The sequence below is a fragment of the Xenopus laevis genome, chromosome 5L (genome assembly GCF_017654675.1).
Source record: "Xenopus laevis strain J_2021 chromosome 5L, Xenopus_laevis_v10.1, whole genome shotgun sequence".
NCBI classification, from domain to species: Eukaryota; Metazoa; Chordata; class Amphibia; order Anura; family Pipidae; genus Xenopus; species Xenopus laevis.
Genome location: NC_054379.1, coordinates 22,207,989 through 22,221,924, shown reverse-complemented (window position 1 = coordinate 22,221,924; position 13,936 = coordinate 22,207,989). Strand labels below are relative to the sequence as shown.

The 13,936-nt window shown below is 42.4% G+C and overlaps 1 protein-coding gene across 1 annotated transcript; it reads right to left on the bottom strand.

The window, feature by feature from the left end:
- Nucleotides 1-5,221: 5,221 nt before the first annotated feature.
- Nucleotides 5,222-11,002, bottom strand: kcnk16.L (potassium channel, two pore domain subfamily K, member 16 L homeolog). Its single transcript, XM_018262704.2, has 5 exons — nucleotides 9,925-11,002; nucleotides 7,396-7,510; nucleotides 6,934-7,100; nucleotides 6,115-6,280; nucleotides 5,222-5,721 (listed from the first exon to the last, which is right to left on the bottom strand). The coding sequence occupies exons 1-5, from the start codon at nucleotides 10,135-10,137 to the stop codon at nucleotides 5,504-5,506; spliced, it is 879 nt and encodes a 292-aa protein (XP_018118193.1). The 5' UTR covers nucleotides 10,138-11,002; the 3' UTR covers nucleotides 5,222-5,503.
- Nucleotides 11,003-13,936: the final 2,934 nt, after the last annotated feature.

Genomic DNA, 13,936 nt, shown 5'->3' with positions numbered 1-13,936 from the left:
AGGGGGTAGTTCATCTTTAAGTAAACTTTTAGTATGTTATAGAATGACTAATTCTAAGCAATGTTTCAATTGGTCTTCATTATTTATTTTTTATAGTTTTTATGATTTGCATTTTTCTGATTCTTTCAAACTTTCATATAAGGTCACTGACCCCATATAAAAAAACAAATGCTCTGTAAGGCTACATATTTATTGTTATTGCTACTTTTTTATTACTCATCTTTTTATACAGGCCTCTCCTATTTGTATTCCATGCTCTTATTCAAATCAAGGCATGGTTGCTAGGGTAATTCAGACCCTAGCAACCAGATTGCTGAAACTGCACACTGGAGAGCTGCTGAATAAAAAGCTAAATAACTCAAAACCCACAAATGATAAAAAATGAAACCCAAATGCAAATTTTCTCAGAATATCCCTCTCTACATCATACTAAAAGTTAGCGCTACGCAATATGTTGGCGCTATATAAATACTGTACATGTTAATAATAATGTTAATCGTCCCCTCAACAAAAATGTAATCAGTGAACAGCATCTTTGAAATATTTAGATACCTGCCACTCTGGTTGTTAAGGGCAGAGACACAGTCAGATTTGGGGAGATTAGTCGCCAGGCGACAAATCTCCTCTTTTTAGGGGCGACTAATCTCTAGAGATGCACCGAATCCAGGATTCGCCCTTTTTCAACAGGATTTGGATGCGGCCGAATCCTTCGGCCCGGCGAACCAAATCCAAATCCTAATTTGCATATGAAAATTAGGGGCAAGGAGGGAAATTGTGTGACTTTTTGTTACAAAACAAGGAAGTAAAAAAAAATTCCCCTTCCCATCCCTTATTTGCATATGCAAATTAGGATTTGGTTCAGTATTCGGCCGAATCTTTGACAAAGGATTCAGGGTTCGGCCAAATCCAAAATAGTGGATTCGGTGCATCCCTACTAATCTCCCCAAACTGCCTTCCCCTGTCTTCGCACCGGCTAGAATGTAAATCGCCGGTGGGATGGCACTCGGAGCGATTCATTTTCCGAAGTCACCCGAAGTTGCCTCACGAGGAGAGGAGATTAGTTGCCCCGAAGAAGAGGAGATTTGTCGCTGGGCGACTAATCTCCACAAATCTGACCATGTGTCTCTGCCCTTAAAGGTTAACAGTAAGGCTGCAGCATCCCCTTAATCACTTAGGATTCCTTCTACTCCTCTAACCCACTATGCCCCCTCCCTCAGGAATTTACTTTGGCTGTTGGCTCATGAGCATGCTCAGTTCTTCTCAGCTACTAAACACACCCTCCAGTCTAACAGCCAATAAAGAGATAGCATTGCTGGTTCCCATAGAAACTCTAGCTGTCTGATCCTATTTTTTTCTCCAAACCACCTCTCCTGAGCTCAGCTTAACCATTACATTGCTCAACCCCAGCAAAACTTTTTATCAAAGTATGTTGTGCCTGTATAATCCTTCATTCTGCATTGCATTAACTTTACAGCCTACATGTCTTAGGGGCAGATTTATCAAGGGTCAAAGAGAGAATTCTAATTGAAAAAATTAGAAATTTCAAGCTATTTTTGTGTACTTTGACTAGGGAATAGTCCAAATTCGATTCCAATTTGAAAAAAATTTGAATATCGAAATGTATCATGTACTGTCTCTTCGACTTCGACCATTCACCATCTAAAACTGCCTAATTGCTGTTTTAGCCTATGGGGGACCTCCTAGAACCTATTTGGAGTCAATTGGTGGAAAAATCAATATTTTTTTTGGGAAAAACTTCGATTCGAATTCGATCAAATGCGCTATTACTTCGATTCGTACCTATTCACCCGCGAAAAAAAAACTTTGTTTTTTTTTTTAAAATAAATTTTGGTTGGTCTTTTTTTATTTTGAAGTTATGGGAGTTGAAAAAGAAACTCCCATTACTTCGAAATTCGACCCTTGATAAATCTGCCCCTAAATGTTACTGATGATGTCAGAGGGAAAATGGCGCCTGTTGATTGCTGATTTTTGTTTTAGGAAAATGTGACGGCGCTGGAAAACGAAGGGGGTAAATGCAGTACAAATGATTTGGATTGGGAGGGGAAGATATGCCCAACTTATATACATGGTAAGAAAATGTAGGCTTTATGTGTCCATTAAAGCTGAACAACCTCTTTAAGAGTTTACTCACAATACACAGAGACTTGGTGGGCCCTTATTAATTACTGTAATTAAACCAAACCAAGATGAACAAATCACTTCATGTTTAGAGAAAACTCTTTTCTCAAGTTATTCAAACCCCCTTAAATACCCCCCAACCCTCAGGTGCCCCTCCCCCATTGTACAGCCCCTGGTTAAAAGATTTGACTGTAAGTTCTATGGGTAAGGGACCTCCTTCCTCCTGATCCAGCTGAGAATTTGTGGCTCCATTTTAACAATGAGATGCACAAGTGTCACCTGTCCAACCTGGGGCAAATCTGCCTGGGGGAGTGGTCCAAAATCAGTGCCCCAATATGAAGCCTTCTTACCCCAAAATCATTACAGTTGTTATTGGTGCCAAAGTGGTTGTGCAGAATAATGAGTGGGGATTCATTCTAATTGTCTTTTAATTATGTCAGAATATTTCAGAGCTTTCAATGTGAAACTATCACAGAGAAGGAAAGTCAATGTGGGGTTTGTGCACATAGATATATATATATAGAGTATAAATGTTTAGAGTTCTGATTGTGTTACAGACGCATCAGTCCCATCCAGGTGATTAGCCGGCGCTGCTGTTTCCCTCTTAGGCTGATGGATCAATGGGGGGAGTAATAATAATCAGCCCCCACTCACTTCTCCCCACCAAACAGGCACTTGCCTTGGGATAATTGGAACCAATGTGCTGCAAGGCAAATAGAAAGTTCTCTCAATGGAAATTATCCGGCTTCCAGCAGATGTCTGGCTGTTTGTCTTGTCTCCTTATCTTCCAGCAGGCAGAATAAATGGCGTTGCCTTTCCACTGAGTCCCATTAGCTGCTCTTAGGGGAACCCGTCTGGGGGAGGCTCCACTTCTGCTTCAGTTACTGACAAATAAGCAAATAAGCAATTCTGGGACTTTTTTTTTTTTTTTGTTTTTTAGGAATGTAAGGGAATATCCCTTGAGCAGGAGAAGATACTTACAAGAGGTATGTGATGTGACCAATAGAAAGAGAGTAAATCTGTTGGAGCAAAACGATTGGCCAGGTTGGAATGGATTCAGCTGGGCAACAGGACATTTTTGTTTGGGGAGGCTAATGTTTTCCACTATAACTTGTATTATTAACATTTATTAACATTTGTCTATATAGTACCAGCATATTTCGCATTGCTGTGTACAGGCATGGGATCTGTTATCCCGTTATCCAAAAAGCTCCAAATTACGGAAAGGCCGTCTCCCATTTTATCCAAACAATTCACATATTTAAAATTGATTTCCTTTTTCTCTGTAATAATAAAACAGTAGCTTGTACTTGATCCCAACTAAGATATAATTAATCCTTGTTGGAAACAAACCAGCCTATTGGGTTTATTTAATATTTACATGATTTTCTAGTAGACTTAAGGCATGAAGATCCAAATTATGGAAAGATCCCTTATCCGGAAAGCCACAGGTCGCAAGCATTCTGGATAACGGTGCCAGGCCTGTATATTAATTAGGGATGCACTGAATCCACTATTTGGGATTCGGCCGAATCCTTTGTGAAAGATTTGGCTGAATACCGAACCGAATCCTGATTTGCATACGTAAATTAGGGGCGGGAAACGAAAAAGTTTGAACATTTGTTCACTTCCGTTTTTTGTGATGAAAAGTCATGTGATTTCCCTCCCCGTCCCTAATTTACATATGCAAATTAGGATTTGCATTCGGTTCGGCCAGACACAAGGATTCAGCCAAATCCAAATCCTGTTGAAAAAGGCGGAATCCCGAACTAAATCCTGGATTCGGTGCATCCCTAATATTAATAGATACATTATGTATGAATATACAGCAGTTGATCCCTTATTGTGGAGGTTGAGCCTCACTAAATCTTTATTATTCTCTGCCCATGGACAACAGTTTGCTGAGTGAGGTCAGCTGATTCCTTCTGGTTCCTATAAAATCCGATCCCTCAACTGGAACCACCAATAATTAAACAAGTACAATGTGGATGATCGAAAGTTCCATATTGGAGGCACCATTCGATGAAAGGCCACAGAAGAAAACAAATAGGGTAACAAGGGAGCGATATAGCTGTGGTGTGTGGCTCTAGAAACGTAATCCAAGGATCAAAGTGAATTCCAAAAGATCTTATTCCTTAAAATCAAAGTCCTTCACAGTAGTCTAATCCCAAGCAAACCCCCAGTCCAAGGGCCATATATCTTAATAAACTCAAACAAAAAACGGGATAGACATGATTATGATATATAAAAAGTAGAAAAATCTTTATTAGGACATATTCAAGCCTGACGCAGTTTGTGCTCATAGGCTGAGCTACGAGTTAAGGTGGCCATACACGGGCCGATAAAAGTTGCCGACAGACCGAGTCGGCAGTTTATTGGCCCGTGTATGGGGCCCCCCGACGGGCTTCCCCAATCGGATGGGACTAAAGCGGATCTCTACGTGTATGGCCACCTTAAGTGTCCACCTTTGGCACAAAACGCGTTAGGTTTCTTTTTCTACTAACAGTTGGTCTATTCCGTTTTTTGTTTTACAAGGGAGCTCCTTATATTCATAGTACAAAAGCAGTGGAAAAACAATTGCTGTAGGACTTCAATTGCCCTTTTAAAACTTCAAACAAACTGTAGAAAAATCATTTTTAAAGTAAAGGCAAATCCTTCTCCATCAGATGACAAGGTTTCAGCTTCGCCACGTCGGATGGATAATGGTGCCCAGAAAAGCCACAGGTACAACTCCTCTTATGCAGAATTGTGCAGGAATAACATTGATGAATGTCACTGAGTTTATTAGTTATTGTATCGTTAGTTGTTTCAACCAAAAAAGGTAATGATAAAACAGTAGCTTCTACTTGATCCCAACTAAGATATAATTAATCATTATTGGGTTTAGTTAATGTTTACATGCTTTTCTAGTAGACTTAAGGCATGAAGATTCAAATCACGGACAGATCCATTATCCAGAAACCCCCAAGTCCAGAGCATTCTGGATAACAGGTCCCATACCTGTATGTATATATATATATATATATATATATATATATATATATATATATATATATATATATACTATATATATATATGTGTGTGTGTGTATTATACATATTTAACCAGTGGAGTTGGAGTTTAGCCTTTCTAGGAGAATACAATGTATTTCTACTGTAACAAGACCAACATACTGTAATCCCTCGCCAGCGAATCAAAGTGGAGGTGCATTGTCCATGTCGTGACGTTTCACAGACAAACCCATTAATAGTGAGTTAATTCCAGACCTGTATATCAGTTTTGTGCTGCCTCGTTGCTCCATCTGTGTCTTCAGGGAACAATATTTTATAATATTGTGGCCAATGCCTTTGTGTAGAGCCAATGATTAAATCTGGACACGCTGTAGAGTCGGTGGATCCTCGGGTTTGTGCACTGCTGTCTCCTCTGTCTGCGACTGACTCTGTTTAATTCGGAATTGTATGAATTTCTCCACCAGGTCGGCAGAGAGACTGAACACCAGCGCAAGCCACGCCAGCCCGGAGATGATCCAAAGTGCAGCCAGGCTCCTGTAGATGGAGATATAGTGTTTGTTGGGGTCTGTCCCTGAGAAAACAATAACAGAGTTCATGGTTGGTTCTTTGTGGTCCATTGATTATAAAAGCCCTAAGATAAAGATGTGGCACATATAGTGAATTAAGTACCCCCTCTTGTAAAATATAAGTCACCGAGGAGTTCCATATAAAAACTTTTATACAGGTCAAGGAACTCCGAGGTTACCTCTAATATCCTCATATTTTCCAACAATGGGTCATTTATTTATTATAATACACAAGCTTTAGTGAGTCATGTGACAAAAATGACATCACTACTCACCGTTTACAACTGATGACATCACTAGTCACCGTTTATAAAGATATAATTTACAGGATATTCATGGCTTCTGTGTATTATATATATATATCTATCTAGGTTGCACTGGTTTGTAAGTAACCTTACCTAATACATAATCCCCAAAGCCGATGGTGCTGAGAGTGATGAACGCGAAGTAGAATCCTTCTCCATAGCTCCAGCCTTCTACGTAACTGAAGATCATCGGGGGGAAGACCAGGACCAGCAGGCTGCCAATAGCCAGGAACGCAGCCATGACGAAAGGTTTCATTGTCTGGGCACAAACCAAAAGTATTCATTCCATTACCTCGCTAGCGATGGCCCATGAAAGCCCAACCCTGCATTCATTCAGTCAGTGTAGCCTAGCTTCTCCCCACAACCCACCAACTGTAATAAATCAACACAAAGACTCCCCTACAATATCTCCTTATATTGGATCGCACAGCTTTTCTCAAACTCCACCTTCCCAAAATGGATCAACCAACAAGCTACTCACCCAAAATATCCTCCCATAATGGGATCAGGACTAATATCCACTTGAAATGGATCAGCACAGCTTCTCTTAAACAACACCCCTCTAAAATGAATCAACAAAGCTTCTCCACCACAATATCCCCCTGTAATGGATCAGGACAGATTCTCTCAATTTCTAATTTCCCCTTGTAATGTGTCAGCACAGCTTCTAACCCACAATATCCCACTGTAACGGATCAGAACTTATTCTCTCTAACATTCCCTTGTGGGCTAGAGGTTGTGCTGATCCATTACAGCTTCTAACTAACAATATCTCCCTGTAATGGATCAGGACAGATTTTAAACCACAATATCTCCCAGTAATGGATCAGGATTGGAGGGAAGCCGCCATGTTGTTTGCTTGTAAGAAGACAAGTATCAAGAACATTATGAAAGAGATTTTCAGGCAGTTACCCCAGAGCCTCGAGGGAGCTGAGCGGATCTTCCCAGAGCCATCAGGTTGGTGTTTAGGGATTTCCCGATCAGGTTTAGGAATGCCAGGTTGAGAGGAATGCCAAACAGTGCATAGAACACACAGAAGACTTGACCTGCCACAGTGCTGGGGTACAGATTCCCATAACCTTTGATGAAAGAGACGAAGTCCAATCAGAATTCAGAAGCTTTGCGAGGGCAGAAATGTACTAATGGTGGGCATGGGCACTAATAGTTTATCTGAAGCAGCCTAGTGAGGGCATCTTCGTGGGCACATGATACAGATCATCTATTTTACACAAAGACAAATATTCTCTGCAATGTTTTGGTAGGTATTGACTCATAGAGCCACCGTAGAACATCCCAGACACAGCAGACTTTCCATTCTAACGACACCTTGTGATTTCCCATGAGCCCCTGTGCCCCACCCAGGGGTGTCATTACCTATTGTAGTGATCACTGTCCCGGCGAAGAAGAAGGAATTGCTGAAGTCCCAGTTGCTCGGATTTGTGGCGTTGCCTTTGGGGTTCAGACCTTTCTCCCAGGCTTCCATTATAATCTGGAGAGCAAAGTAAAAATAGCAGATGTTTTCTTTGAAGGAGGGATCTAATCCCAAGAACTCACAATCTAAAGCTTCAGGTAGCAACTCAAGATGACATGAGCCTGTTGTCTTGGGGCATCTTGGCAAAGAAAAGCTGCCATGTTGTTTGATAGTTAGATTATTGTCCCTTGATGCATTTTAAAAACAAGTTAAAGTATATCTAATGTTTAGCTTGGAATAAAGGGACATTAATCCATATGATGGATAAAATGCAACCCCCCCCCCCCCAACATGCGCACACCCAGACACTTTATAATTTCCATTCCTATTGTTGCTGCTTCGTGGCAGGTTTCATTTGAAAGAGCTGTCTGTTTATTATTAAAAGTTCAGGAGGAGGCAGGTAAATATTAATCAGAATATACCCTCCTGGCACACAGCCCTGTTCCATTGGCATCATAGCAAGGCACAGACGTGCCCGACCTTTGTAATCATCCTCATTAAAGAGACATTATCATCAATATAAGAATGCTTACTTTCTGTTATAAGGCAGCAGTCCTGCCCTGCTTTATGGCTGAGATTCTAGCTATCTGTATAACAGAGCATTCTGTCCCATTGGCTGCACAGATCCTATCTGATCCTCATTGTAAGCAGCAGTCCTGCCCTGCTTTATGGCTGAGATTCTAGCTATCTGTATAACAGAGCATTCTGTCCCAGTGGCTGCACAGATCCTCTCTGATCCCCATTGTAAGCAGCAGTCCTGCCCTGCTTTATGGCTGAGATTCTAGCTATCTGTATAACAGAGCATTCTGTCCCAGTGGCTGCACAGATCCTCTCTGATCCCCATGGTAAGCAGCAGTCCTGCCCTGCTTTATGGCTGAGATTCTAGCTATCTGTGTAACAGAGCATTCTGTCCCACTGCCAGGCACCTGTGTGCTATATATATATATCCTGCCTGCTATTTAGCATATGATTCTTCTGCCCACAGAGTTTCTCTTTAAAGGAGAAGGAAAGTCTTCTTCCACTTGGGGTGCCAAATGTTAGGCTCCCCCAAGTGATTGTATTGACTTACCTGAAACCCCAGGCCACTGCTCCTATCAGCAGAAAATTGCACAGGCCTGGGGTTCTTCCAGTGAGCTCCACTGAGCGATCCTCTTCCGGCTTCTTCTTTTTTCAAATTTTCCAGGCCAGACGCATGCGCAGTAGAACAAAATAGCAGACTTTTAAGTTAAAGTTCGGCTTTTCGCTCTACTGCGCATGCGCAGCCGTGAGAAGAAAGAAGAAGCCGGAGGATCGCTCCATGGTGCTCACTGGAAGAACCACTGGCTGGTGCAGTTTTCTGCTGATAGGAGCACTGGCCTGGGGTTTCAGGTAAGTAAATGCAATCACTTAGGGTGCCTAATATTTGGCACCCCCAAGTGGAAGAAGATTTTCCTTCCCCTTTAAACCAGAACTTCTGTGCCACCTTTCTCCCTACTAGCCATATTTGAACTCCTACAGCTACCCTGCCTTAAAGCAAAATCTCCCTCATCATTTGGGGATGCCTTGCTACAGCCCTCCAGCTCTTTTATGCCCTATGGCAGGTGCTCCTCTTCTATACCCCACAAATGCCCTAATTAAGTCAGACAGAGTGCCATATTGCAGGCCACCAAAAGGGCTAGTGTTACTGCAAGAGCAGATGGGGATTCAGAACACTGGGTACTATTGGTGTCAGTGGATGCTTGGATATTTCTGACTTGGGGGGGGGGAAACTCTAACATGCAACTTGCAGGCACATAAGAGTATTAAACTGCTAAATGTCTTTTATTGCTGTACATAACGTCCTGCAAGAGGAACCTGATGTAGATTTTCTCCAACACAGGGCTGTCCCAACTGGAAGCCCAAGATGTAGCCATCTGAAACAGACACTCTTAAGGTGGCCATAGATTTTACAATAATGATCTTTCCTGGAAACAATCGATATTGAGCAACTTGTTTCCCTCTATGGCCACCTTTACACAGCTAACACATCTTTTCCCCCTAGAGAAGCCATAGCAGGAAATCCATCTCAGGGATAAAACGTCATCAATATACCTGCACCTTGCTGAATACTTCAAAGTAGTGGATGTGGCGCACCATCGTGACCCAGTTCCTACTTATAAGATCATTTTAAAGACCTCATTTTGTTCTTTCTTTTTCTTTGAATTAAAATACCCAGTTGGGCCTACTGTCATCTGATTGTGTATCATCTATCGCTCTCTTTCTCTCTCTCTCTCTCTCTCTCTCTCTCTCTCTCTCTCTCTCTCTCTATCTATGTCTATCTGCTTTATCTATCATCTATCAGGTTGTCCCTCTCCCCTTGCCCCTAACCCATCAGTTTGGAACCAGTACCACAATATCAGTACTATTAATGAAAAAAAACAGGAATTAGCACACAATGTTCCCACATGTCATACCTGCACAAACTGTTCCAGGGCATTCGCGTCCAGACAGGTGTAGTTCTGCAGGAACCGTAGCTTGGCCACTTGGAACTGATCCCTGGTGTTGCTTTCGGCTGGCTTCTCTAGAATCTGGAAAATCATGGCGCCAAGGAACAGGTACAAGAAATAGCCCAGAGAGAGGGCAACAGAAAGTGTGATCTGTCGGCGGCACCGGAAGATCTGCCACATATCTACAGCTTGGCCAGTAGCTCCTGTTTTGGCATCACCAGTTCCAATCCCCAAGCCCAGGCTACAGAAGCATCACGGTGGTGCCAAACTGATCCAAGCTTAGGGACACTGACAGGAGATCAGTATCTGTTACCTTCTTACACTCCCAAAACCCTGATGCTGTTTTTCTTGCGGAGAGAGATATGAGCATGCAGTTCCCATCTCTAGGGTCCCTAGTGACTCTGGAAAAATCTAGCAGGTAGGTGACAATCCACGTACAGTAGGTACGACTGCTTTGTGCTTTTCTGCTGTCGGCACTGACTCCCCAACTGCCAGGCTGGACTTACAGGGCAACACTGAATGTGCCGGATAATGGGGAGGATCACACATGAAAGATAACACATTAGGGCTCATCACGAGGAAGCAGCTGGTTAATCTTTAGCTACTGAGGGACTCACCATATAGATCTATTAGTGAGGGGATCCTGAATCCAACCTGAAAGGTAATGTGCAGTGCTGGGGGCAAATCACAGTTATTGCACTCAAATGTACATGTGCAGGGGCAAATTTGTGGGTTGTGCCTATCTGTAAGTATAAGGCACATGACGTGGTGCCAGAAACGGGGGCACTGCCTTTAATCCTTGCCTACGTGTGATTCACAGGCCTCAAAGCTGAGGGGCTGGAGGGGGAGAAGATGTGGTTTGGGCAGAATATGGGTGTGGCTTAGGCATAATGAGCTGTAACTGGGATGGATCAGGGTGTGGCCCTATGTGTATGGGTCATATATTTTTTTATTAGGCCTGCATTCTACTTATTGGCAGGGGCCTCTATCATCTATCAATCATCATCATCTATCTATCATCATCTATCTATCTTCATCATAATACTCTATCATCTATCTATCTATCATCTATCTATCTATCTATCTATCTATCTATCTATCTATCTATCTATCTATCATCTATCTATCATCTATATATCTATCATCATCATCATCTATCTTCATCATAATAATCTATATATCATCATCTATCTATCTTCATCATCATCATAATAATCTATCTATCATCAACATAATCTATCTATCTTCATCATAATACTCTATCTATCCATCATCTATCTATCTTTTAATATATTCTTCTATCAGCAAATTCACTTACTTAATGTCACATGACCAGGATCAGACCCTATTTCACAAGACCCCATAACCAAGCAGGGAGCCAGGGATCAGTTAGGGAATATGGTTATCCAACTGTTACCCACGTATTTCCATTCCATGAATTGGGTCATTCTACTTGTTGGCAGGGCCCTCAAGCCAGGGGGCCCAAGTGACAAATGGGGTATTAATTGGGGCCTCTGGTAACTTAGTGGTAAGGGGCCCTATGATTCATGATGGCTGTCCTGCATGAGGTGATGCATTTTGAATGCAAGAAATTAGGTGGTAAAGAAGGGATAAGAGGGCAGGAGGTAAAAGAGCATCATGGGTAGAGGGAGGAGCTACTTTATATGCTTCCCCCCCCACACACACACTAACAGGCAGCTCGTTGGGAGAATAATGTATTAGAGAAGCCGTTGTGCAACTCCCAGCATCCTAGCGTCAGCCAATGAGTGGTGCCCAGTGCAGTGGAAGGATGCTTTCAGTGGGGGAGATAACAGGTTGCCGGGAGACACTCTAGGGCCCCAGCTAAAATCAATTAATGGAAAGCTGACTGTGCAAGCAAATTAGCCACGCAGATAAGTTCTAGGCCGATAAGCCCTTTCGTCTCAAGAAGAGAGAAAAATCAATGGATATTACAGGGCAGGAGATACCATGCTGGATATTGCTTCCGCCCCCCCCCCCAGCATTGATAAGATTGGCCGCTGTATGCATGGAAAATCCAGCAGCGTGTTGCATGATTGAGCATTAATCTGATCCCTGCTTTACATAAACTCCCCCAGAAAGGTCTTTACTACAGTCATTGTTTGTGCTTTAAAGTAAGTCAACCTTATAGAGGGCACTATGGATACTAAGGCAATTGGTCTTCATTTTTTTGTTATTATTACAAATAATGTTTTGCAGCTCTTTAGTCTGAAACAGAAATTGCACTGGGGCAACATTCACCGTGGAGGGTTTACTTCCCCTTAAAGGTGTCATGTTCATAAGCGCTTACGTACTCGCAATAAATTAGGCTCAAGAGGCCGCCGGCGCCAATCCAAGTGCATTTCTGTTCAGTAAATGAGTGTGGGTGCCGGCTGGGGGGGGGTTATATAAGCCGACTTGGTATTACCCAGCAATCCCACGCACTACTCGGGGCCCCAAGGGGACATTAGGCCCAACGTGTTGATCTTTTAAAATGTTTTTTCTACAAACGCAGTTGATGATGTGAGATTTTTATTTCGTTGAGTCATTATTTGATTTGGAAAGTGAGAGTGTGGTTACGCTCCAGCTTCTGCATGGCACCCGGACCACCCACCCATTCAGTGCCTGGCATTGCTCACGTGTCCCGCCACACTCACAGCTTCATATGTTTCTCTTTCACATTATTAAATGTACAAATTGTATAAAAGAAATCAGGCTTTGCGTATGATGCTGAACTACACTTCCCAGCATCCTCCCTTCTGCCATGGGCAGAGTTTAGCCATTAAATATAAGCCAAGCCTTTCTGGTGTCCCAAACTGTGGGGCCGGTCCCACTCAGGAACCATGGAGTCATAGGAAAGCCTATATTGTCAACTGGAAGAGTTTGAAGGCCATTTCTGCTGAGCTTTGGGATGAACGATATCCTAGATGGGAATGATGGCCAAATAGTGGATGCAGCAATCTATTCACATTGTCATAAACTGAGTGGGGGGGGGGCAGGTCAAAGTTTGAGGGGTCTGGAAAGCCCAGTAACAGACAGTGACTTTAAAGGACAAGTTAAACTCATTTAATTTCTAGTATGATGCAGACAAGGGTAGGCAGCCATGTCCAGATCTGGTTGAGCAGTTGAAACTGCTATTTGATTGGCAGGATCACCAAGGAACAAGGCATTAGTTTGAATTAACAAGGACATCACTAACTTCAGAGGCAGGTAAAGACCCAAAAGCCTTGTGTCTTTATATGGCCACAGAACCCCTCAGTGACTTCTAATATCCTTATAATTTACAGTAGGGGGTACATTATCTCTTATAATACATGAGTGATACTCAGAGTTCCCTGTATAACTCAGCCTGCAGCCTTGTGCCTTTATATGGTCACAGAACAACCCCTCAGTGACTTCTAATATCCTTATCATTTACAGTAGGGGTACATTATCCCTTATAATACATGAGTGATACTCAGAGTTCCCTGTATAACTCAGCCTGCAGCCTTGTGCCTTTATATGGTCACAGAACAACCCCTCAGTGACTTCTAATATCCTTATAATTTACAGTAGGGGGTACATTATCTCTTATAATACACGAGTGATAATCAGAGTTCCCTGTATAACTCACCCTGCAGCCTTGTGCCTTTATATGGTCACAGAACCCCTCAGTGACTTCAAATATCCTTATTATAGACAGTAGGGGGTACATTATCTCTTATAATACACGAGTGATACTCAGAGTTCCCTGTATAACTCAGCCTGCAGCCTTGTGCCTTTATATGGTCACAGCACCCCTAAGTGACTTCTAATATCCTTATAATTTATAGTAGGGGGTACATTACCATATCCCTTATAATACACGAGTGATACTCAAAGTTCCCTGTATAACTCAGCCTGCAGCCTTGTGTCTTTATATGGTCACAGAACTCCTCAGTGACTAATATCCTTATTATTGACAGTAGGCAGCACATTATTCCTTATAATACATGAGTGATAC